Source organism: Hyla sarda, chromosome 2, assembly GCF_029499605.1.
Source record: "Hyla sarda isolate aHylSar1 chromosome 2, aHylSar1.hap1, whole genome shotgun sequence".
Taxonomy (NCBI): domain Eukaryota; kingdom Metazoa; phylum Chordata; class Amphibia; order Anura; family Hylidae; genus Hyla; species Hyla sarda.
In genome coordinates this window covers 343,186,379-343,209,579 of record NC_079190.1, presented here as the reverse complement: position 1 = coordinate 343,209,579, position 23,201 = coordinate 343,186,379, and the positions used below count along the sequence as shown (strand labels likewise).

Sequence of the window (23,201 nt, the reverse complement as noted above, 5' to 3'; positions counted from 1 at the left end):
TTACCTTGTACCATCTCTACATTAAGCCAGTTCAGTACATTACATGATGTGTTACCAGCACTGACCTGGCCAATGTCAGCTCCTTCTTCCATAGTGTATACAGAACTAAAGAACCCATTCAGTAGCTCCGCCTTCTCTTGATCGCCTGTGACAACCTCCCCATTATCATTATTAAGGGGCCCTACATGCTCTGTCCTTGGTTTTTTTGCATTTATATATCTAAAAAAATATTTAGGATTAGTTTTGCTTTCTTTGGCCACCTGTCTCTCATTTTGAATTTTTGCTGTTTTTATTACATTTTTACAGATTTTATTAAGCTCCTTGTACTGTTTAAATGTTATAGCTGACCCATCAGATTTGTATTTTTTGAAGGCAATTTTTTTGTTGTTTATTGCTCTTTTAACATCATGTGTCAGCCATGTAGGATTTAGTTTTAATCGTTTATATTTGTTCCCCTTTGGTATATATTTAGCTGTATAGTTATTTAGAGTTGATTTAAAGATGTCCCATTTACCTTCTGTATCAGTATTTGAGAACACCTCCCCCAGTCTATGTCCTGTAGTGCAGCCCTCAGCCCAGGGAAATTTGCCTTTTTAAAGTTATATGTTTTTGCCTTCCCCGCCTGTCTTTGTTTTCTACATTTTAAGTCAAAAGTAACTATATTGTGGTCGCTATTACCAAGGTTTTCCCGCACAGTTACATTACCAACCAGCTCTGCGTTGTTGGAAATGATCAGATCCAACAAGGCATCACTTCTTGTTGGGTCCTCCACAAACTGGCCCATAAAATTATCCTGCAATAAATTTAGGAATTGTCGCCCCTTTGTAGTTTTAGCCAACCCCGGACCCCAATCTATATCTGGATAGTTAAAATCTCCCATTATTACCACTGTACCTGCCCGGGCGGCCCTCTCTATTTGTTTATGAAGCCGAACTTCTATCTCTTCAGTGATATTAGGGGGTCTGTAGATTACACCAAATACTATTTTTTCAGTATTTCCCTCCTTTTGTAATTCTACCCACAATGATTCCACATCCTCAGAATCATCACACACTATGGCATCGTTCACACTGACTTTCATACCACTTCTTACATACAGACAGACGCCACCACCTTTTCTGTTCATTCTATCCTTGCGAAACAATGTAAACCCCTGCAGATTGATAGCCCAGTCATGCGAGGAGTCCAGCCATGTCTCAGTGACCCCAACTATATCAATATGTTCCTCCAGTATCAAGGCCTCAAGCTCCCCCATTTTATTTGCTAGGCTTCTGGCATTTGTGAACATACACTTTACATTTCCATCCTTTATGTTATTGGGGTTAATGGGATTCAAGGGTGTAAGTTTTATTTTCCTATGAAGCCTAATCCTATTAACTATTCTAACCCCTCCCTCCGCTCCACCCCCAGGTACATTTATAATTCCCACCTCTCTATCTACACTATCTTCCCCCTCTTTGCTGTAGGTTCCCTCCCCCCAAGTCCCTAGTTTAAACACTCCTCCACCCTTCTAGCCATCTTCTCCCCAAGCAAAGCTGCACCCTCCCCATTGAGGTGCAGCCCGTCCCTACGGTAGAGCCGGTAACCGACAGCGAAGTCAGCCCAGTTCTCCATGAACCCAAACCCTTCCTTCCTACACCAGCTTCTGAGCCACTTGTTTACCACCCTGATCTCCCGCTGCCTCTCTGGTGCGGCTCGTGGTACTGGTAGTATTTCAGAAAAGACTACCTTGGAGGTCCTTGCCTTAAGCTTGCGGCCTAAGTCCCTGAAATCATTTTTAAGGACACTCCACCTACCTCTTACTTTGTCATTGGTGCCAATATGTACCATGACTGCTGGGTCCTCTCCAGCCCCGCCCAACAACCTGTCAACCCGATCCGCGATGTGCCGAACTCGTGCGCCAGGCAGACAACACACTGTTCGGCGATCCCGGTCTTTGTGACAGATTGCCCTGTCTGTCCCCCTAATAATTGAGTCCCCCACCACTAGTACCTGTCTGGCCTGCCCTGTACTCCTCCCTCCCTCCTTACTGGAGCAGACACCCCCCTGGCGGTCAGAGGCGGTATCCTGCTGCAGTTCTGCTAGCTCTGTAATGGCATCCCCCTCATCTGCCAAGCGGGCAAACTTGTTGGGGTGTGCCAGTTCAGGACTAGCCTCCCTGACACTTTTTCCCCTACCCCTCTTTCTAACTGTAACCCAGCTAACTGCCTGACTGTCCTGCAACTCCGTCCCACTGTCCTCCCCCACCTCTATTCCCGAGAGTGCCTGCTCAGTGAGCAGGAGACTCCTCTCCATGTTGTTAATGCTTCTCATTGTTGCCAGTCGCCCCTCTAGATGCAGGATCTGGGCTTCCAAACGGACAACTAGCACACATCTCGCACAACAATATGCACCCTCAAACTGTTGTTCAAGGATTGCATACATTGAACAGGATGTACATTGGACTGCATTTTCCAACATGGAGGCCATCTAATTATGGGGATTTCACAAATGTATAGGAAAAAACAGACAGTCAAAATTACACTTAAAATTTTTTGTAGACCTTGTGGGTTCAAAAATTAAAACTCACAGCGATCTCAACCTCCTGCTTTCAAACTCCAGTTTTTGAAACTCCTCTTTCACGCCCCCTCACACAGCAACACTCAGAAAGAGCAAGCTCTCAATAAGAGTCCCAAGCTAAGATTTATACACCTGTGCCCAATCTACTCCTCCTCCCCCCAAAATATGAATGTGGGCTATAGGCAGTCGCACCCACTCCACAGATTCACTCCGCACAACAGATAATCACAGTTTTTGAAACTCCTCTTTCACGCCCCCTCTTACACAGCAACACTCAGAAAGAGCAAGCAAACATGCAAATATCATTAACACTGGAATACTGTACATGAGGACGTAAAATGGTTCATGACAAGTAACCCTGAGGCACCCTACTAAACTCTGAAATGAAGAAAATGTCCACATAAAACAGGGGGATTCATGGACATGTTAATTTGTATAGTTTTCTGTGGATTTATCATCCTTGTACTAAGGAAAAATAAAAGAGACACAGGACCATGGCCCTTACTAGTTCTGCTCCCTTTCATAGGTTGATATATTTGGAATGTCCTTCTGCTTCTACAACACTCACTTAAACTGTAACTGTAAAGTTAAATTCCTGCCCCTTCTTCAGTCCATGCTGGGTAGTCAGGTTTCTGAGGTAATTGAAAGATGCCTAGTGTATTTTTTGCAAATACTATTATTTAGAAATGGGCTCTTCCATGAAACTCGTCGAGCGTCATACAATTGCCTTGGCTACTGTACTACCCAGCAAGGACTGATCGTAAAGGAGTTGTCCCATGTAGAAAAATAGGTCTATACTGATCCATTATGTGAAACTAAACATATTTCAAATGTACAAGCATTTCTGATAATGTCCTGTTTGAGAGATGTAAACTTACTACTCCTCCATGTACCTGCTTTGTTTTGATAACTATTGCCCTTCGTTATTACCCACTGAGGAATCACTAAGGTAGGTCACACATGCTCGGTGCAACTGCAGTCTCTTGAAGGTAAAGGCAGTTGTCTCCCCTGGCAACAGCAGGGTCAGAGCTCAGAGAGGGAACCAGAACGTGATCAGATCTCTGGGGTGAAGAAGTCTTGTACTCCTTTACATATATGTATGTGGTGCACATCTAATTGTATCAACTTTGCTTTGTGGGACAACCCCTTCAGGAACTGGAGGGAGTTCAACTTTATAGTCACTCTTTAAGGGTATGTTCAAACAGGCAGATCCGCCGCGTATTTTACGCTGCGGATCCGCCGACGCTGGACTCCTACAGGGTGCCTCAGATGTGCCTGCTTGGAGCGGCAATACGCCGCCACGAGCAGACACACTGCAATGTGCGAGTCGCCGCGAGCATGTGCAGTATACTCGCACACCTTGCAGCTGCTCTCTTCCTAGCTCAGGGAGCATGGGGAGTGTCCACGATGTGTGCAAGTACACCGCGCATGCGCAGCCACTCACACATCGCAGCAGTGTAGCGCCATATTGCCACTCCGAGCAGGCACATCTGAGGCACCAACTAGGGGTGCATCGTCAGCGGATCTGCAGTGTAAAATATGCTGTGGATCCGCCCGTTTGAACGTACCCTTAGGGTTTATTCACACGTACAGTATTCTGCAGATTTGACGCAAAGGATTTTCTGCTGCAGATTTCAATGTAAACTGAACACAGCTTGAAATTGTGCGCATTAAATCTGCGAAGAATACTGTACGTGTTAATAGGCCCTTAAGGTATATTTCAAACTTTTGTATTATTATTATTATTTTTTTTTATTCTGTCTGGGGCAAGGGGTAAATAGAAAAAAAAACATACAAATGCATGTAAGAGTAAACCCGGCACTGCTAGTGACTTGCACCGCCCCTTGGAGTAACTGCTTCACGGATCCCGACAGCTCACCAGCCAGGTGGTGCTCACTGCTAAGATAATAAACTAATCCAATGTGTACAGTGTAGAAAAGAACCACAGGGCACTCACCATTGGTGTTAAAAACTTCTTCTTTATTCCATCAACAAGAAATGGGGGATACAGATACAGGAACATCATCCCCATACCTTTGTCCATCCATTCCTGTATCTGTATGCACCGTTTCTTGTTGAATAAAGAAGAAGTTTTTTTTACGCCAATGGAGAGTGCCCTGCGGTTCTTTTCTACACTGTACACACTGAAAAAAACATAGTTACCTATCTCTAGTCACTTGCTGACCCCATGCAGCTTCTGTTCACCTCTCTCTGGTCTCCCAATCTTCATTCTTTTTCTAGCTTCCAGGACGAGAACTTGGAGCAGGACTTGCTCACTCAGCCAATCACTGGCTGAGACTACACTCCACTGCAGCCAATAAGTGGTTAAGCAGGCAAGTCCTGCCCAAGCGCTCGTCTGTAGCTGAAGGGGATGAATGGTGACTGGGGCTAAGCACAGTATGTTTTTTTTTTTTTTTTTTTTTATTGCCCCACCCAAGCAGCATATTATTAAAAGAAAAACCAAATATAAATGGAATTCCCCTTTAATGAATCTGCTGAAGGCAGTGTTGGACATGGTTGTAAAATATGTTAATAAACATTAGTTTCACTGATACTAAATCTATTTTTGTACCTTTTACAGCAAGCCCCAACAAGAATATATAACCCTGGAGAGATCACGTCTCGCACTGTCCTCAATGTCTTTGGCCCAATGGGACATGGAGGTCGCTATATTCTGGATAATCTTAAAGTAAGGATTTCACATCATTTTGTTGAAAAAAACTCCAGCAATGTGTTACATAAAAATTATATATAGCTGCTGCTTTTAATAAATAATAATAATTGTAAAAAGCTGTTGCGGAACGAGTCAATTGCCCTGCAGGGGTATCTCAAGCAAAAAGGTGCTGAAGCCACTGCAGTTAATGATAACACTATAGGGGAGATTTATCAAAATCAGTGCAGATGAAAAGTGGAGCAGTTGCCCATAGCAACTAATCTGATTGCTTCTTTTATTTTTAGAGGCCTTTTTAAAAATTAAAGAAGCCATCTGATTGGTTGTCATGGGCAACTGCTCCACAATGCCCTGCTTCCTTTGACAAAGCTACGGTAGCTAGTGAAACATGTTGAAAAGGGGGGGATGAGATTTAAATTTTAAGCATTGCTAACTCCTTTATCCACAGGTATACTGCAGGTGCCTGGGGTTGGTGAATTATATTACATAAATGTGAGGTTACACAGACCTGATATACTTGTTGCACTCTATACGATTAGGAGTGAATAGCACTATAATTTTTAAACTTTTTTTATGTGAATTTAAAGGGGTACTCCAGTGGAAAACTTTTTTGTAAATCAACTGGTGCCAGAAAGTTAAACAGATTTGTAAATTACTTCTATAAAAAAATGTTTTATCCTTCCAGTATTTATTAGCGTCTGTATACTACAGAGGAAATTATTTTATTTTTGCATTTCTTTCTGTCACAACACAGTGCTCTCTGCTTACACCTTTCCATTTTAGGAACTGTCCAGAGCAGCATATGTTTGCTATGGGGATTTTCTCCTGCTTTGGACAGTTCCTGAAATGGACAGAGGTGTCAGCAGAGAGCACTGTGTTCGTGACAGAAAGAAATCCAAAAAGAAAATAACTTCCTCTGTAGTATTCAGCAGCTGATAAGTACTGGAAGGATTAAGATTTTTTAAAAGAAGTAATTTACAAATCTGTTTAACTTTCTCGCACCAAAAAAAAAAAAAAAAGTTTTCCACCGGAGTACCCATTTAATACTAATAAAGCTATGGGATCACCTTTATGGTGGTCTATGGGTATATGAATTCATTATTAATCTTCATATATTGGGCTTTAAATTGATTAAAAGTGGTATAACTTCCTGGCTCCCATCACTTCAATGGAACTGAGCTTGCAAAACTACACCCAACCTGCCGACAAATGTGATGAAGTTTAATAAAGAAATCAGCTCTGGTTTTCTAATACTGGATAACCCCTATAATTAGGTCCTCGGAAAGAGGTATTATTTTTTTTAAATGAGGAAAGGTTAAAAAAATTGTAAGCTTTTATTATTATTTTATTTTTTATTATAATCTTTCTTATTTTACCATGTAATAGACAGGATCTGTGCATCAGGAATTTTACAAAGACAGTGATCTGACATTTGGTGCTGCAATCAATGCATGGGGAAGAAAGATAATCTTGTGTGACTGTGATGAATTTACCAAGAATTATTACAGAACTAAATATGGAATTGGTAAGATATTTATGTAGAATATACTCTGGGCAGCATATTATATTATCTGTATAGATCAGTGTTTCCTAATCAGTGTGCCTCCAGCTGTTGCAAAACTACAACTTCTAGCATGCCCAAACAGCCAAAGGCTGAAGATCTGTGCGCACTGGCTTCATTGTAACACCTCCTCTGTTTTGAGAATGCTATGCTGCAAACTGGAGCTCCACTCTGCAGCATAACACCTCTCCTCCGTATACGCAATATCCACAGCCACAGACATTATGCTGCAGATTAGAGCTCTATTCTACAGCATGGCAGGCTCAGTGCAGAGGGAGGAGGCGTTACATCTTAAGAAGACCGGAAGTCACTGTGCATAGTGGGTATAACAGAGACTTGGTTGGACGATAGCTGTGACTGGATGGGCAACATACAGGGATATAGTCTATTCAGGAAGGATCGGACAAAACTGAAAGGGGGAGGAGTTTGTCTTTAAGTGAAATCGAGTCTAAAGGCCGCACTGCGGGAGGATATATGGGAGGGAAACGATAAATGTGGAGTCATTATGGGCAGAAATATATGTTGATAAAAAAAAATCTGATCTGGGGTTTGTTATAAGCCACCAAACATAATGGAAGAGGCAGAAGATCAATTACTGAGGCAAATAAACAAGGCAGCAAATCAGTATGAGGTGATAATAATGGAGGACTTTAACTATCCTGATGTAAACTGGGAGACTGAGACCTGTGAATCTCATAACGGAAACAGGTTTCTCGCAGGATTGTGAGAAAAACAATTCACAACCCACGTTTGACTGCTCAATCCCTCCAGAAAGATCTGGCTGACACTGGAGTTGTGGTACACTATTCCACTAAAAAGAGATACTTGAACAAATATGGTCTTCATGGAAGAGTCATCAGAAGAAAACCTCTTCTACGTCCTCACCACAAAAATCAGCGTTTGAACTTTGCAAATGAACACATAGACAAGCCTGATGCATTTTGGAAACAAGTTCTGTGGACCGATGAGGTTAAAATTGAACTTTTTGGCCGGAATGAGCAAAGGTACGTTTGGAGAAGAAGGGGAACAGAATTTAATGAAAAGAACCTCTGTCCAACTGTTAAGCATGGGGGGGGGGGGGGGATCAATGATAGAAGGAAAAATGTATTCAATAACATTTCAGCAAATTTTGGATGCTAACTTGATGCCATCTGTGAAAAAGCTGAAGTTAAAGAGAGGATGGCTTTTACAAATGGATAATGATCCTAAACGCACCTCAAAATCCATGGGGGCTTACATCAAGAGGCGTAAACCAAAGGTTTTGTCATGGCCTTCACAATCTCCTGACCTCAACATAATTGAAAATCTATGGATAGACCTTAAAAGAGCAGTGCGTGACAGACAGCCCAGAAATCTCAAAGAACTGGAAGACTTTTGTAAGTAAGAATGGGCAAAGATACCTCAAACAAGAATTGAAAGACTCTTGGCTGGCTACAAAAAGCATTTACAAGCTGTGATACTTGCCAAAGGGGGCAGTACAAGATATTAACTCTGCAGGGTGCCCAAACTTTTGCAGACGCCATTTTTTTGTTTTCTGTTATTTTGAAAGTGTAAATGATGGAAATAAAATCTAACTTTTGTTGACATATTATAAGAATGTCTAATCTGTAATGTGATGCCTTTTGGAGATTTTTCCATCTTTCCTTGGCTTCTTTATGCACATTAATACAAATTTTTACCTGGGGTGCCCAAACTTTTGATCCCCACTGTAAAAGCCGCAAAAATAGAGACAGAAAGACTCATTGCCAAAGAGAGTAAAACTAACCTCCCAATGTTCTTTAACTATATAAATAGCAAAAAGGTTAAAAATGAAAATGTTGACCCTTTAAAAAAAGATAAAGAAGAAATTATAAATGGGGATCAGGAAAAAGCAAATGTATTAAAGGGGTACTCCACTGGAAAACATTTTTCTTTAAATCAACTGGTGCCAGAAAGTTAAACAGATTTTTACATTACTTCAATTTAAAAATCTTAATCCTTCCAGTACTTATCAGCTGCTGTATGCTCCAGAGGAAATTATTTTCTTTTTGAATTTATTTTCTGTCTGACCACAGTGCTCTCTGCTGACACCTCTGTCCAGATCAGGAGAGGTTTGCTATGGGGATTTGCTCTTGCTCTAGACAGTTTCTGACATGGACAGAGGTGTCAGCAGAAAGCACTGTGGTCAGACAGAAAGGAAATCCAAAAAGAAAAGAACTTCCTGTAGAGCATACAGCAGCTGATAAGTACTGGAAGGATTAAGATTTTTAAACAGAATTCATTTACAAGTCTTTTTAATTTTCTGGCACCAGTTGATTTAAAAAAAATTTTTTCCAGCGGAGTACCCCTTTAACCCCTTAATGACTCAGGGTTTTTCCGTTTTTGCACTTTCGTTTTTTCCTCCTTACCTTTTAAAAATCCTAACCCTTTCAATTTTCCACCTAAAAATCCATATTATGGCTTATTTTTTGCGTTGCCAATTCTACTTTGCAGTGACATTAGTCATTTTACCCAAAAATGCACAGCGAAACGGAAAAATAAATCATTGTGCGACAAAATCGAAGAAAAAACGCCATTTTGTAACTTTTGGGGGCTTCCGTTTCTACGCAGTGCATATTTCGGTAAAAATTACACCTTATCATTATTCTGTAGGTCCATATGGTTAAAATGATACCCTACTTATATAGGTTTGATTTTGTCGTACTTCTGGAAAAAATCATAACTACATGCAGGAAAATTTATACGTTTAAAAATGTAATCTTCTGACCCCTATAACTTTTTTATTTTTCCACGTACAGGGCGGTATGAGGACTCATTTTTTGCGCCGTGATCTGAAGTTTTTATCGGTATGATATTTGTTTTGAGCAGACTTTTTGATCACTTTTTATTAATTTTTTAATGGTATAAAAAGTGACCAAAAATGCGCTTTTTTTTACTTTGGATTTTTTTTGCGCGTACGCCATTGACCGTACGGTTTAATTAATGATATATTTTTTATAGTTCGGACATTTACGCACGCGGCGATACCACATATGTTTATTTTTATTTTTTTTTACACTGTTTTATTTTTTTTATGGGAATAGGGGGGTGATTCAAACTTTTATTAGGGAAGGGGTTAAATGACCTTTATTAACACTTTAAAAAAAATTTTTTTTGCAGTGTTATAGGTCCCATAGGGACCTATAACACTGCACACACTGATCTTTTACACAGATCACAGGCGTGTATTAACACACCTGTGATCAGTGTTATCGGCGCTTAACTGCTCCTGCCTGGATCTCAGGCACGGAGCAGTCATTCGCCGATCGGACACCGAGGAGGCAGGTAAGGGCCCTCCTGGTGTCCTGTCAGCTGTTCGGAATGCCGCGATTTCACCACGGCGGTCCCGAACAGCCCGACTGAGCAGCCGGGTCACTTTCACTTTCACTTTAGAAGTGGCGGTCAGCTTTGACCGCCGCTTCTAAAGGGTTAATACCGCACATCGCCGCGATCGGCAATGTGTGGTATTAGCCGCGGGTCCCGGCCGTTGTTGAGCGCTGGGACCGACGCGATATGATGCGGGATTGCGGCGCGATCCCGCTTCATATCGCGGGAGCCGGCGCAGGACGTAAAAATACATCCTGCGTCGTTAAGGGGTTAAACAAATTCTTCTCCACTCTATTCACTGAGGAAAATGAAATGCCAGGTGAAATACAGTAAGATAAGGCAAACTCCCCTGTACAGGTCTAACCCAGGAAGAAGTACAGTGCCACCTACAAGAAAATCAAAATAGACAAATTGGCCGGTCCAGATGGCATTCATCCCCATGTTCTAAAGGAATTAAATAATGTAATAGACAGACCCCTATTTTTAATATTCAGGGACTGTATAGTAACAGGGACTGTTCCCCAGGACTGGCGCATGGCAAATGTAGTGCCAATATTTAAAAAGGGGTCAAAAGGTGACCCTGGGAATTATAGGCCTGTTAGTTTAACCTCAGTTGTATGTAAATTGTTTGAGGGTTTTCTAAGAGATGCTATTTTGGAGTATCTTGATAAAAATAAATGTATGACTCCATATCAGCATGGCTTTATGAGGGATCGGTCCTGTCAAACTAATCTGATCAGCTTTTATGAGGAGGTGAGCTCCAGACTGGACCAGGAGGAATTGCTGGATGTCGTATATCTGGATTTTTCCAAAGAATTTGATACAGTGCCACATAAAAGCATGGTGCCTAAAATGAGTAGGATGTTGCTGGGGGAGAATGTGTGTAAGTGGGTAAGAAACTGGCACAGTGATAGGAAACAGGGTGGTTATTAATGGTACTTATGCTGATTGGGTGACTATTACTAGTGGGGTACCACAGGGGTCCGTCTTGGGTCCTGTTCTATTTAATATACTCATTAATGACCTTGTAGAAGGGTTGAATAGTAAAGTGGCAATCTTTGCAGATGATACTAAACTCTGTAAAGCGGTAAACACTATAGAGGACAGGGCACTGTTACAAATGGATCTGGATAGGTTGGAGGTTTGGGCTGGGAAGTGGCAGATGAGGTTCAACATTGATAAATGTAAGGTTGTGCACATGGGGCAGAATAATCCGGGCTGGGATTATGTATTAAATGGGAGAACACTTGGGACGAGTGACGTGGAAAAGGACTTAGGAGTCTTAGTTATCAGTAAATTTAGTTGTAGTGACCAGTGTCGGGCAGCTGCTGCCAAGGCAAATAAAATCATGGGGTGCATCATTAGGGGCATAGATGCCCACGACAAGGATATAATTCTATTGCTGTACAAATCACTAGTCAAAACACATGGAATACTGTGTACAGTACTGGGTACCAGTGTACAAAAAAGATATAGTGGAGCTGAAGAGGGTTCAAAGATGGGCGACCAGGGTAATACGGGGAATGGGAGGACTACAGTACCCAGAAAGATTATCAGAATTGGGGTTATTTCGTTTAGAAAAAAGAAGGCTTAGGGGAGACCTAATAACTATGTATAAATATATCAGGGGACCATACAGAGATCTCTCCCATGATCTATTTATACCCAGGACTGTATCTATAACAAGGGGGCATCCTCTATGTCTTGAGGAAAGAAGGTTTCTACACCAGCACAGACAGGGGTTCTTTACTGTAAGAGCAGTGAGACTATGGAACTCTCTGTCTGAGGAGGTGGTCATGGGGAACTCTGTAAAATAATTCAAAAGGGGTCTGGATGCATTTTTGGAAAGTAATAACAATACAAATCTGTTTAACTTTCTCGCACCAGTTGATTAAAAAAAATAAAAAAAATTTTTCCACTGGAGTACCCCTTTAACAGTCAGATACAGTGCTTTAAACAAGCATTTTATGATTTTGTTGCAGCATTGGTAACATCAGTAAACTGGCCTCATAACCCTCCCAAGCTGTATGTCACAGAGGCTCAGCTTTTGTTGAATTAATATCGATTACATACACATCAGTGCTACTTAAATCAATTAGACTTGTCAATTGTAAAGCAAATAAGGTTTCCTTAATCTTGTACAACCAAATTACCGCTCTGCTCAGGCCAATATGAGGATTACATTATTCTTGTCCTTATAAAACCCTTTGTTATTGCATAAAAAATACTTATTTGTTCATAACAAAGGATAAATAGAAAAACATTAATAAACGTACAATAAATTGGATAATTTCTGTTTTAAACATTATTTATCTCTAAACTAAAAGCAACATTTAATTATAAACTGTAAATATGTTATACAAAAAGCCATAATAAACTCCTTGTTTGGTGGATGTATCTAATGTGCCCATAGAGCCTATTGGGACAGAACAAGCTGCGTTGGTTTAATAACTCACCCCACCATCCTCAGTCCCTAAAGTTCTGCGTAATCATTGTTGGATTTATTCAGCTGTCTTTGCTGCTCCTTTTTCATCCAGTTCCTAGTGTTACTATGTATACAAAAAGACACTATTTACCCCACTTTCAATGGTACTCTACATGACTGCCTTCCCCTCTTCTCTTCCTTACGCTCCTTTCACACTATGAGCATTCATCCATTATTAAACATCCCTTTTCTGTGTAAAAATGGATGTATAATAACGGATTAAATAACGGGTGCTAACGTCTGAATAATGTCCATCAAAATAACGGGAATATTCATCCGTTAAGACCCGTTATAACATCCCTCATGTACGGCCGTTTTAACACTTCTGCCTACAGACTCCCACAGCCAGGACTACTACTACTCCCATCATGGATCAGACTTGTTTTCATGATGTGAGTAGTAATTCCGCGGCTGTTAGAAAAGCTTTAAAAAGTCCGTTAGAAAAGCTTTAAAAACGGATGTTAAAACGTCTGTTACAAAATCCCATTCAAGTCTATGGGATTTTTTGATTATCCGTTATGACCCGTTATAGCCAGTCATGAATAACTGACGTTAGTGCATGTGCCGTTTTTTCTTCCATTACAATTATTTTTTCTTCCATCACAAGAAACGGGTAAATTAACGGCCGTTATTTTCAACATTGAAGTCTATGGAAAACGGATGAGCCCTTATGTCATCCATTTGCACCTAGTTTATAATATCCATTATTACTTCTGAGCATGCTCAGAAGAAGTGACATCAGCAGACTCCTGCAGTGCTGAGGGACTACTACTACTCCTATCATGGAACAGACTTGTTTTCATGATGGGAGTAGTAATTCCTCGGTTGCGGGAGTCTGCCGGTGGCTGGGGAGGCATTAGTGTTTGTACTACAACCCCCATCATGGAACAGACTCTGTTCCATGATGGGGGTTGTAGTACAGCGGATGAGGGATTGATCGCACCGGGATTAGAAGTTATTAAACAGGGGAGTGGGCAGCATGCTCCACTGCCCAGGGATGTATGATGTATTTACTTTCATTTTTAAATTCCCGCCGGGAGCCCTGAATGGCCGGTACTGAGAAGCCCTGAATGGTTCCTCAGTACCTGCCATTCAGGGCTCCCGGCGGGGAATTAAAAAATGAAAGTAAATACATTGTACATCCCAGAGGAGTGGAGCATGCAGGGTTTTCAAATAGAAGCGCTGCTGTGGAGAAAGATATATAGAATTGCTGGGGGGGGGGGGTGTAATATATCTGGCCCCCACAGCGCTTCTATATATCTTGCCCCCCGCAGCGCATTTATATATGTTCCCCCCGCAGCGCATATATATGTTCCCCCCGCAGCGCATTTATATATGTCCCTCCACAGTTCATTTATATATGTTCCCCCTGCAGCACATCTATATGTTCCCCCCGCAGTGCTATCATAAGCCCCCGGCAGCACTATGAATGAAAAGTATTCTACAGCAGCGCATCTGGCTGGCGCGATGTGCTGCTGGAAGAACACGTCATTCATAGCGCTGCGATGGCATATGATTATAGAAGCGCTGTGGGGGCCAGACATGGATATATGTCTGACCCCTGCAGCGCATCTATATACAGATGGTGCTGCAGCGCTATTAATGAAAAGTATTCCTTCAGCAGCACATCGCGCCTGGCAGAGGGGGAGGGGAACATATATAAATGCGCTGCGGGCGGAACATATCTAAATGCACTGTGGGGGGAAGAAATATAAATGCGCTGTGATTCTATCTATCTTTCCCCACCGCAGGACTTCAATTTGAAAAACCTGCTGGGAGCCCTGAATGGCTCCCCAGTACCGGTCATTCAGGGCTCCCGGCGGGGGATTTAAAAATGAAAGTAAATACATCGTACATGCCGCCCGCTCCCCTGTTTAATAACTTCCAATCGCATCAGATCTCAGAAGTGAGACCCGGTGTGATCATTCCCTCAGCCCCTGTACTACAACCCCCATGATGAAATAGAGTCTGTTCCATGATGGGGGTTGTAGTACAAACACTAATGTTGCCTCCCCAGTTACAGGCAGACTCCCGCAACCGAGGAATTACTACTCCCATCATGAAAACAAGTCTGTTCCATGATAGGAGTAGTAGTAGTCCCTCAGCACTGCAGGAGTCTGCTGATGTCACCTCTTCTGAGCATGCTCAGAAGTAATAATGGATATTATAAACTAAGTGCAAACGGATGACATAAGGGCTCATCCGTTTTCCATAGACTTCAATGTTAAAAATAACGGCCGTTAATTTACCCGTTTCTTGTGATTGAAGAAAGATTAGTGCATGTGCCGTTTTTCTTCCGTCACAACTAACGTCCGTTATTCATGACTGGCTATAATGGGTCATAACGGATAATCAAAAAATCCCATAGACTTGAATGGGATTTTGTAACAGACGTTTTAACATCGGTTTCTAAGGCTTTTCTAACGGACGGTAATAACGGATCTTTTAATTTTATAGTGTGAAATTTTGAAAAGTTGACAATATGTATGCTAAAATGATGTCTTTTTTATTTTGGTATACATTATTTCCACAAGGTGCCCTTATAGTATCCCGTATTTATTCAGATTGGTTCTGCGCTTTTTTTTTTATAACTGTTTTTTGTTTTTTAGAGGACTTCACTCCTGTTCAGTACAAAGCTCCTCAAACAATAAAGATTGAGAAGCAGATTCCTCCTTACAATGGATTTGGTTCTGAGGAAGACTCTCTTTGTTCCTGTTTGGGACTTCTACCAAAACCACCACAACGAGATTTCAAGAAGTTTATGGAAAAAGACAGGTATTTTATCATTCCAAAAAAAATCTGTATTATATCAGTGTAGCCCTCATCACATCAGTTGTCTAATCTTTTAATGTGAATATATGACAAGAAAACATATCAAGGGGATGGTAACATGGCACATTTTGTGCAGAATGATCGGTAACTGGAAATCCGTTCCATTCATCTGAAGTGGCAAGCACATGAATTTAGTATTCAATAACACTGTCTGTAAATTATCAAACTTCATTTACACATTTTGGGTTCTTTCACAAATTTCTTACTATAAGCTGCTGGTATTTGGGCCCATTCCACATGGTAGAACTGGAGCAACTATAGGTCTGTGTGTTACGGTTTTTTCACAATTCTTCTGCGATTTTCACCAGCATTTATTTTTACCAGCATACAAAATGACCGTTGTCTCAGATTTTTCCCAGCTTGCAATGCGACCGAGACCTGACTCACTAGTCAGCTGATGAAAGGGAGCCTGTCTGCTTCAATAGGTGGAGCGATCGCTTGGTGGGAGAGAGATCAACTGCAACTAATGCAACAGCTGTAGGCACCCTGATTGAAAACCACAGGTCTTTTGAATGGATGCAGCTCATTTATGTTTCAGTGGGTGGGGTGGCTGATGTGTAGGAGGGAGGAAAATGGAATTGTGGGATTTGTAGTAAAAAAAAGATATCTATCAGCAGCCATCCTGGCACATCGCCTAGGGGGGTCCTGAGACCCTCCTCCCTGGTCGGTGATCGCCGTGATTCGTAGGTCCATTCTGACCGGTGAATCACGTTTTTTCCGGGCTGATCGGGTCTCTGGTGACCCAATCGCCTGGAAAATAAAGGTAATCGGGGCTGTAAGAGACAGCCCAATCACCATCCTATCCCCTGCCATTAGTCGGTCAGGAGTGACCGACCAATGGCAGGAGGGCGGCGGGAGGGTTAAAGCTGAAAGAGTCTGGGGGGAGGGGGTTAAGTGTGTCGGGGGCTGCTGGGCCTGTCACGCCAGCTTACCAGGGCTGCTGCAATGACCAGGGGCTGCTGCGGCTGTGACTGGCGGTTGCGGCGCGGCGACGGCAGGCTGCAGTGAAGATCGTTGGTGAATGATCTTCACTGCGGCCTTGTCAAAGTTATCAAAACTACAACTTCCAGCATGCCCAGACAGCCTTTTGGCTGTCTGGGCATGCTAGGAGTTGTAGTTTTGCAACATCTGTAGGTTCACAGTTTGGAGACCATTGTGCAGTGGTCTCCAAACTGGGGTACTCCAGATGTTGCAAAACTACTACTCTCAGCATGCCCAGACAGCCAAAGACATGCTGGGAGTTGTAGTTCTGTAACATCTGGTCCTTCAGATGTTGCAGAACTACAACTCCCAGCATGCCTGGACAGTCTGGGCATGCTGGTAGTTGTAGTTTTGCAACACCTGGAGGTGCAGTGGTTTCCAAACTGTGTCCCTCCAGATGTTACAAAACTACAATTCCCAGCATGCCCAGACAGTCAGGCATGCTGGGTGTTGTAGTTCTTCAACATCTACGACTTCAGATGTTGCCTAACTACAACTCTTAGCATGCCTGGACAGTCTGGGCTTGCTGGGAGCTGGGCTTGCTGGGAGTTTGGAACCCAGTGTAGTGGTCTCCAAACTGTGTCCCCCCAGATGTTGCAATATCTGGGGGGACACAGTTTGGAGACCACTACACTGAGTTCCAAACTGTGCCTCTTCCAGCTGTTGCATAACTACAACTCTCAGCTTGGCCTCCGGCTGTCAGTGCATGCTGGGAGTTGTAGTTTTACAACATCTTGAGGGCCACAGTTGTTGGCCAAATTGTGGCCCTCCAGATGGTGTAAAACTACAACTCAGCATGCCTAGACAGTCAGTCATGCTGGAAGTTGTAGTTCTGAAACATCTGGCCCTTCAGATGTTGCCGAACTACAACTCCCAGCATGCCTGTACAGTCTGGGCATGCTGGGAGTTGTAGTATTGCAACAGATGGAGGCCACTGGTGGAGAAACACTGAATTAGTCTGTAACCTAGCTCAGTGTTTCCCCACCATTGTGCCTCTAGCTGTGGCAAAACTACAACTCCCAGCATGCACGGTCTGTCAGTGCATGCTGGGAGTTGTAGTTTTGCAAAACGGAGCCTCCAGCTGTTGCTAAATAACTCCTAGTATTGCCGGACAGCCATTTACTGTCCAGGTATGCTGGGAGTTTTGTAACAGCGGGAGGCACCCTGTTTGGGAAACACTGCCGTAGCGTAATTTGGCGGCAGAGGCAAGTGTAATGCTTGCATCCGGGTCTGTCCCGATGCAAATCCCTAATTTAGGCCTCAAATGCGCATGGCGCTCTCTCACTTCGGAGCCCTGCCCTATTTCAAAACAACAGTTTAGGGCCACATATGGGGTATTTCCCTATTCGGGAGAAATTGCGTTACAAATTTTCGGGGGCTTTTTCTCCTTTTACCCTGTATGAAAAGGAAACGTTGGGGTCTACATCAGCATGTTAGTGTAAAAAAATGTAATTTTTTAGACTAACATGCTGGTGTTGCCCCATACTTTTCATTTTTACAAGAGGTAAAAGGAAAAAAATACCCCACATTTGGACATAAAGTGCTCTGTGGGCGCACATCATGGCTTAGGAGTGAGAGCGCACCATGTACATTTGAGGCTTAAATTGGTGATTTACACAGGGGTGGCTGATTTTACAGCGGTTCTGACATAAACGCAAAAAAATAAATACCCACATGTGACCCCATTTTGGAAACTACACCCCTCACGGAATATAACAAGGGGAGTGAGCCTTAAAACCCCACAAAATTCACTAAAATGCTGGTGTTACCCCAAATGTTTCTTTTTCACAAGGGCTAATAGGAAAAAAGCCCCCCAAAATTTGTAACCCCATTTCTTCTGGGTAAGGAAATACCCCATATGTGGATGTTAAGTGCTCTGCGGGCGAACTAAAGGGCTCAAAAGGGAAGGAGCCAAATTTGGTTTTTGGAGAGAGAATTTGGCTGGAATTGAAGGCCATGTGCGTTTACAAGGCCCCATGGTGCCAAAACAGTAGACCCCCGCACATTTGACCCCATTTTGGAAACTACACCCCTCATGGAATGTAATAAGGGGTGCAGTGAGCCTTTACACCCCACAGGTGTCTGACAGATTTTTTGAACAGTGGTCCATGAAAATGGAAAATGTAATTTTTCATTTGCACAGCTGGAGGCACCCTGGTTGGGAGGGAACTGCTGGTTAAAAGGGGTACTCCAGTGTAAAACTTAAGTTCCTTCAAGCAACTAACTACAGTATTAAAAGGGCTATAAGTTCAGTCTGTGTGTCTTGCAACAGCTGGAGGCACCCTGGTTGGGAGGGGACTGCTGGTTAAAAGGGGTACTCCAGTGTAAAACTTAAGTTCCTTCAAGCAACTAACTACTGTATTAAAAGGGCTATAAGTTCAGTCCGTGTGTCTTGCAACTGCTGGAGGCACCCTGGTTGGGGACCTCTGCTTAAAAGGGGAACTCCGCTGGCAACCTTTTTTGCTCATTGTCCCACTAGTGCAAATCACATTTGGTGTGACAGTTGTTCAATTAAAAATAATACCTTTTTTGGCTGTGAAATAAAATGAGTGCTGCCTAAAGGGGGGCTCTAACTATGTGCTGCCTAATATGGGGGAATCTATGTTCTACCTAAAGGGGGGCTCTATGTGCTGCCTAAAGGGGGGATCTAACTATGTGATGCCTAAAGGGGGGATCTAACTATGTGCTGCCTAAAGGGGGCTCTATGTGCTGCCTAAAGGGAGGCTCTACCTATGTGCTGCCTAAAGGGGGGCTCTAACTATGTGCTGCCTAATATGGGGGAATCTTATGTGCTGCCTAAAGGGGGGATCTAACTATGTGCTGCCTAAAGGGGGCTCTATGTGCTGCCTAAAGGGTGGCTCTACTTATGTGCTGCCTAAAGGGAGGCTCTAACTATGTGCTGCCTAGTATGGGGGAATCTATGTGCTGCCTAAAGGGGGGATCTAACTATGTGCTGCCTAAAGGGGGGCTCTATGTGCTGCCTAAAGGGGGCTAAAGCACGTTATTCCAAAGAATTTAGGAATAATAGATAATGTATGCCCTTTATGGATTAAAACCAGACTCTGCATCAACTATGTAATTTTCCATGAGAGTTTTGCCATGGATCCCCCTCCAGCACGCCACAGTCTAGGTATTAATCCCCTTGAAACAACTTTTAAATCACTATTGTGGCCAGAAAGAGTCCCTGTGGGTTTTAAAATTCGCCTGCCCATTGAAGTCAATGGCGGTTCGCCCGGTTCTCTGTTCGCGAACCGAAAATTTTATGTTCGCAACATCACTACCCTGTAGTGCACCCGGAGAGCACTTAACATCCACATATGGGGTATTTCCATACTCTTTTTCTCCTATTACCCCTTTGAAAAAAATCTAATTTTTAATTTTCACGTCCAACTTTAGCAAAAAATTTGTCAATCAACTGTGGGGTGTTAACCCCTTAAGGACGCAGGACGTAAATGTACGTCCTGGTGAGGTGGTACTTAACGCACCAGGACGTACATTTACGTCCTAAGCATAACCTGATCGCAGCCAGGGACCCGCCGGCAATGGCCGACGCCCGCGATCTCGCGGGCGTCCGCCATTAACCCCTCAGGTGCCGGGATCAATACAGATCCCGGCATCTGCGGCAGTTCGCCATTTAAATGAACGATCATTCATTCATAACGCCGCACGGAGGTCCCTTCTCCTTCCTCCGTGCGGCTCCCGGCGTCTCCTGCTCTGGTCTGTGATCGAGCAGACCAGAGCAGGAGATGACCGATAATACTGATCTGTTCTATGTCCTATACATAGAACAGATCAGTATTAGCAATCATGGTATTGCTATGAATAGTCCCCTATGGGGACTATTCAAGTGTAAAAAAAAATGTAAAAAAATGTAAAAGTAAAAGTAAAAAAAAAGTGAAAAATCCCCTCCCCCAATAAAAAAGTAAAACGTCCGTTTTTTCCTATTTTACCCCCAAAAAGCGTAAAAAACATTTTTTATAGACATATTTGGTATCGCCGCGTGCGTAAATGTCCGATCTATTAAAATAAAATGTTAATGATCCCGTACGGTGAACGGCGTGAACGAAAAAAAATAAAAAAAAGTCCAAAATTCCTACTTTTTTAATACATTTTATTAAAAAAAAAATTATAAAAAATGTATTAAAAGTTTTTTATATGCAAATGTGGTATCAAAAAAAAGTACAGATCATGGCGCAAAAAATGAGCCCCCATACCGCCACTTATACGGAAAAATAAAAAAGTTAGAGGTCATCAAAATAAAGGGATTATAAACGTACTAATTTGGTTAAAAAGTTTGTGATTTTTTTTAAGCGTAACAATAATATAAAAGTATATAATAATGGGTATCATTTTAATCGTATTGACCCTCAGAATAAAGGACACATGTCATTTTTACCATAAATTGTACGGCGTGAAAACAAAACCTTCCAAAATTAGCAAAATTGCATTTTTCGTTTTAATTTCCCCACAAAAATAGTGTTTTTTGGTTGCGCCATACATTTTATGATATAATGAGTGATGTCATTACAAAGGACAACTGGTCGCGCAAAAAACAAGCCCTCATACTAGTCTGTGGATGAAAATATAAAAGAGTTATGATTTTTAGAAGGCGAGGAGGAAAAAATGAAAACGTAAAAATGTAATTGTCTGAGTCCTTAAGGCCAAAATGGGCTGAGTCCTTAAGGGGTTAAAGGGGTTTCTCTGGTGAAAACCTTTTTTCTTTTAAATCAACTGGTGGCAGAAAGTTAAACATATTTGTAAATTACTTCTATTAAAAAATCTTAATCCTTCCTGTACTTATTAGCTGCTGAATACTACAGAGGAAATTCTTTTCTTTTTGGAATGCTCTCTGATGACTAGAGATGAGCGAACTTACAGTAAATTCGATTCGTGACGAACTTCTCGGCTCGGCGGTTGCTGACTTTTCCTGCATAAATTAGTTCAGCTTTCAGGTGCTCCCGTGGGCTGGAAAAGGTGGATACAGTCCTAGGAGACTCTAAGTTCGCTCATCTCTACTGATGACATCATGAGCACAGTGCTCTCTGCTGATATTATAATAATAATAACGCTTTATTTATTGTTGTCTTTAGTGGGATCAGAACCCAAGTCCCCAGCACTGCAAGGCAGCAGTGCTAACCACTGAGCCACCATGCTGCCCTTAGCATACATCTGCTATGCATGGTTCCTAAAATGGACAGATATGTCAGCAGAGAGCACTGTGCTCGTGATGTCATCAGTGTTCCAAAAAGAAAGGAATTTCCTCTGTAGCAATCAGCAACTAATAGGTACTGGAAGGATAAAGATTTTTTAATAGAAGCAATTTACAAATATGTTTAACTTTCTGCCACCAGTTGATTTAAAAGAAAAAAGGTTTTCACAGGAGTACCCCTTTAAACCCTTCCCGACCTATGACATACCTGTACGTCATGAGTGGCAAGGTGTTCCCAACCCATGACATACAGCTACTCGCGGCATCCCGCAGCGCCCGGTAAGATGGTGGCTATCACTGATAGCCAGCCATCTTACCATGCGACCACGGGGGGTTTCATCCCCCACCCCCCCCCCCCCCCCCCCAGCGATCGCTGCTATCAGCTAGTCAAATCTAACTAGCTGATAGCAGTGTTTCGCTATGAAAATACTTAGCAGCGCGGTGTGCGAGTCCCGATCACGGGGATCAGGACACACACCGCTCTGCTAAGTGTCCCTTACCCGGCCATGCGGTGTCCCGAGCGGTCCCGGCGCGAGCGGCATCCTCCAGGCGGGCCCGGCGGTGGTGCGTCTTGGCGGCGAGTTTCCAGCAGCAGGGCGGCATCTTCATTGGCAGCAGTGAGATCGCCATAAAGCGATCTCACCGCTGCCTCTGGGAGTTTCAAAACTGCAACTCCCAGCATGCCCAGACAGCCTTTGACTTTCTGTGCATGCTGGGAGTTGGTAATAGTATAGAGAATTTTGGGTATCTCCCAACCGAATAATAACAATACTTCCAGTCAATTATGCAATCAAAAAGGGGGGGGGGGGAGAGGAGTGACTAAGACTTAACTTTTAATCTAGTAATCTTAAAAAAATATATATAAATTATATGTGAATGTACAGTGTGGGGTAGATCTGATAATGTCTCCCCACCATAAAGACGCAATAATTACACACTGTTAAATGACCACGAGTGTTTAGTATTGTAATTTTAGCATCATCAATTATTTCCCTTAATGCCCGACGCGTTTCGGTCACCATCTGTGACCTCCTCAGGGACAGGTAGGGTGTTATTTCATATACCAGATGAGCCCTGCTTATAAGTGGTACAGTCCTAAGCCACGTCTACATATAGCAGGGAACAAAACACTCATCACAAGCAGGCAGTGATACAGTACCGCCTCTTGATATTACTTAAAATCCAGAGTCATAAATAGACAAATAGCAGACCCTGGAGCGCCTTGGATATGGTCAATCCAGTTAGGCGTCTAACGATAATCTCCATGTGCATACCCGCTTGGTTGCGGGGAGCCGTACAGTCCTGTCGGCTTCTACAGTGCACATTAGTCAAATCTAACTAGCTGATAGCAGCGTTTCGCTATGAAAATACTTAGCAGCGCGATGTGCGAGTCCCGATCACGGGGATCAGGACACACACCGCTCTGCTAAGTGTCCCTTACCCGGCCATGCGGTGTCCCGAGCGGTCCCGGCGCGAGCGGCATCCTCCAGGCGGGCCCAGCGGTGGTGCGTCTTGGCGGCGAGTTTCCAGCAGCAGGGCGGCATCTTCATTGGCAGCA

The 23,201-nt window shown here is 42.9% G+C and overlaps 1 protein-coding gene across 2 annotated transcripts in view; it reads left to right on the top strand.

Annotated features, from left to right (window-relative positions):
* Positions 1 to 23,201, top strand: part of EFHC2 (EF-hand domain containing 2) — a 119,025-nt gene that overhangs the window by 52,167 nt on the left and 43,657 nt on the right. For both annotated transcript variants that reach the window (XM_056558173.1, XM_056558172.1), the window contains exons 6-8: positions 5,141 to 5,248; positions 6,617 to 6,755; positions 15,231 to 15,396. In XM_056558173.1, the coding sequence (XP_056414148.1) occupies positions 5,141 to 5,248; positions 6,617 to 6,755; positions 15,231 to 15,396 (413 nt within the window). The remainder of the gene's footprint in view (positions 1 to 5,140; positions 5,249 to 6,616; positions 6,756 to 15,230; positions 15,397 to 23,201) is intronic.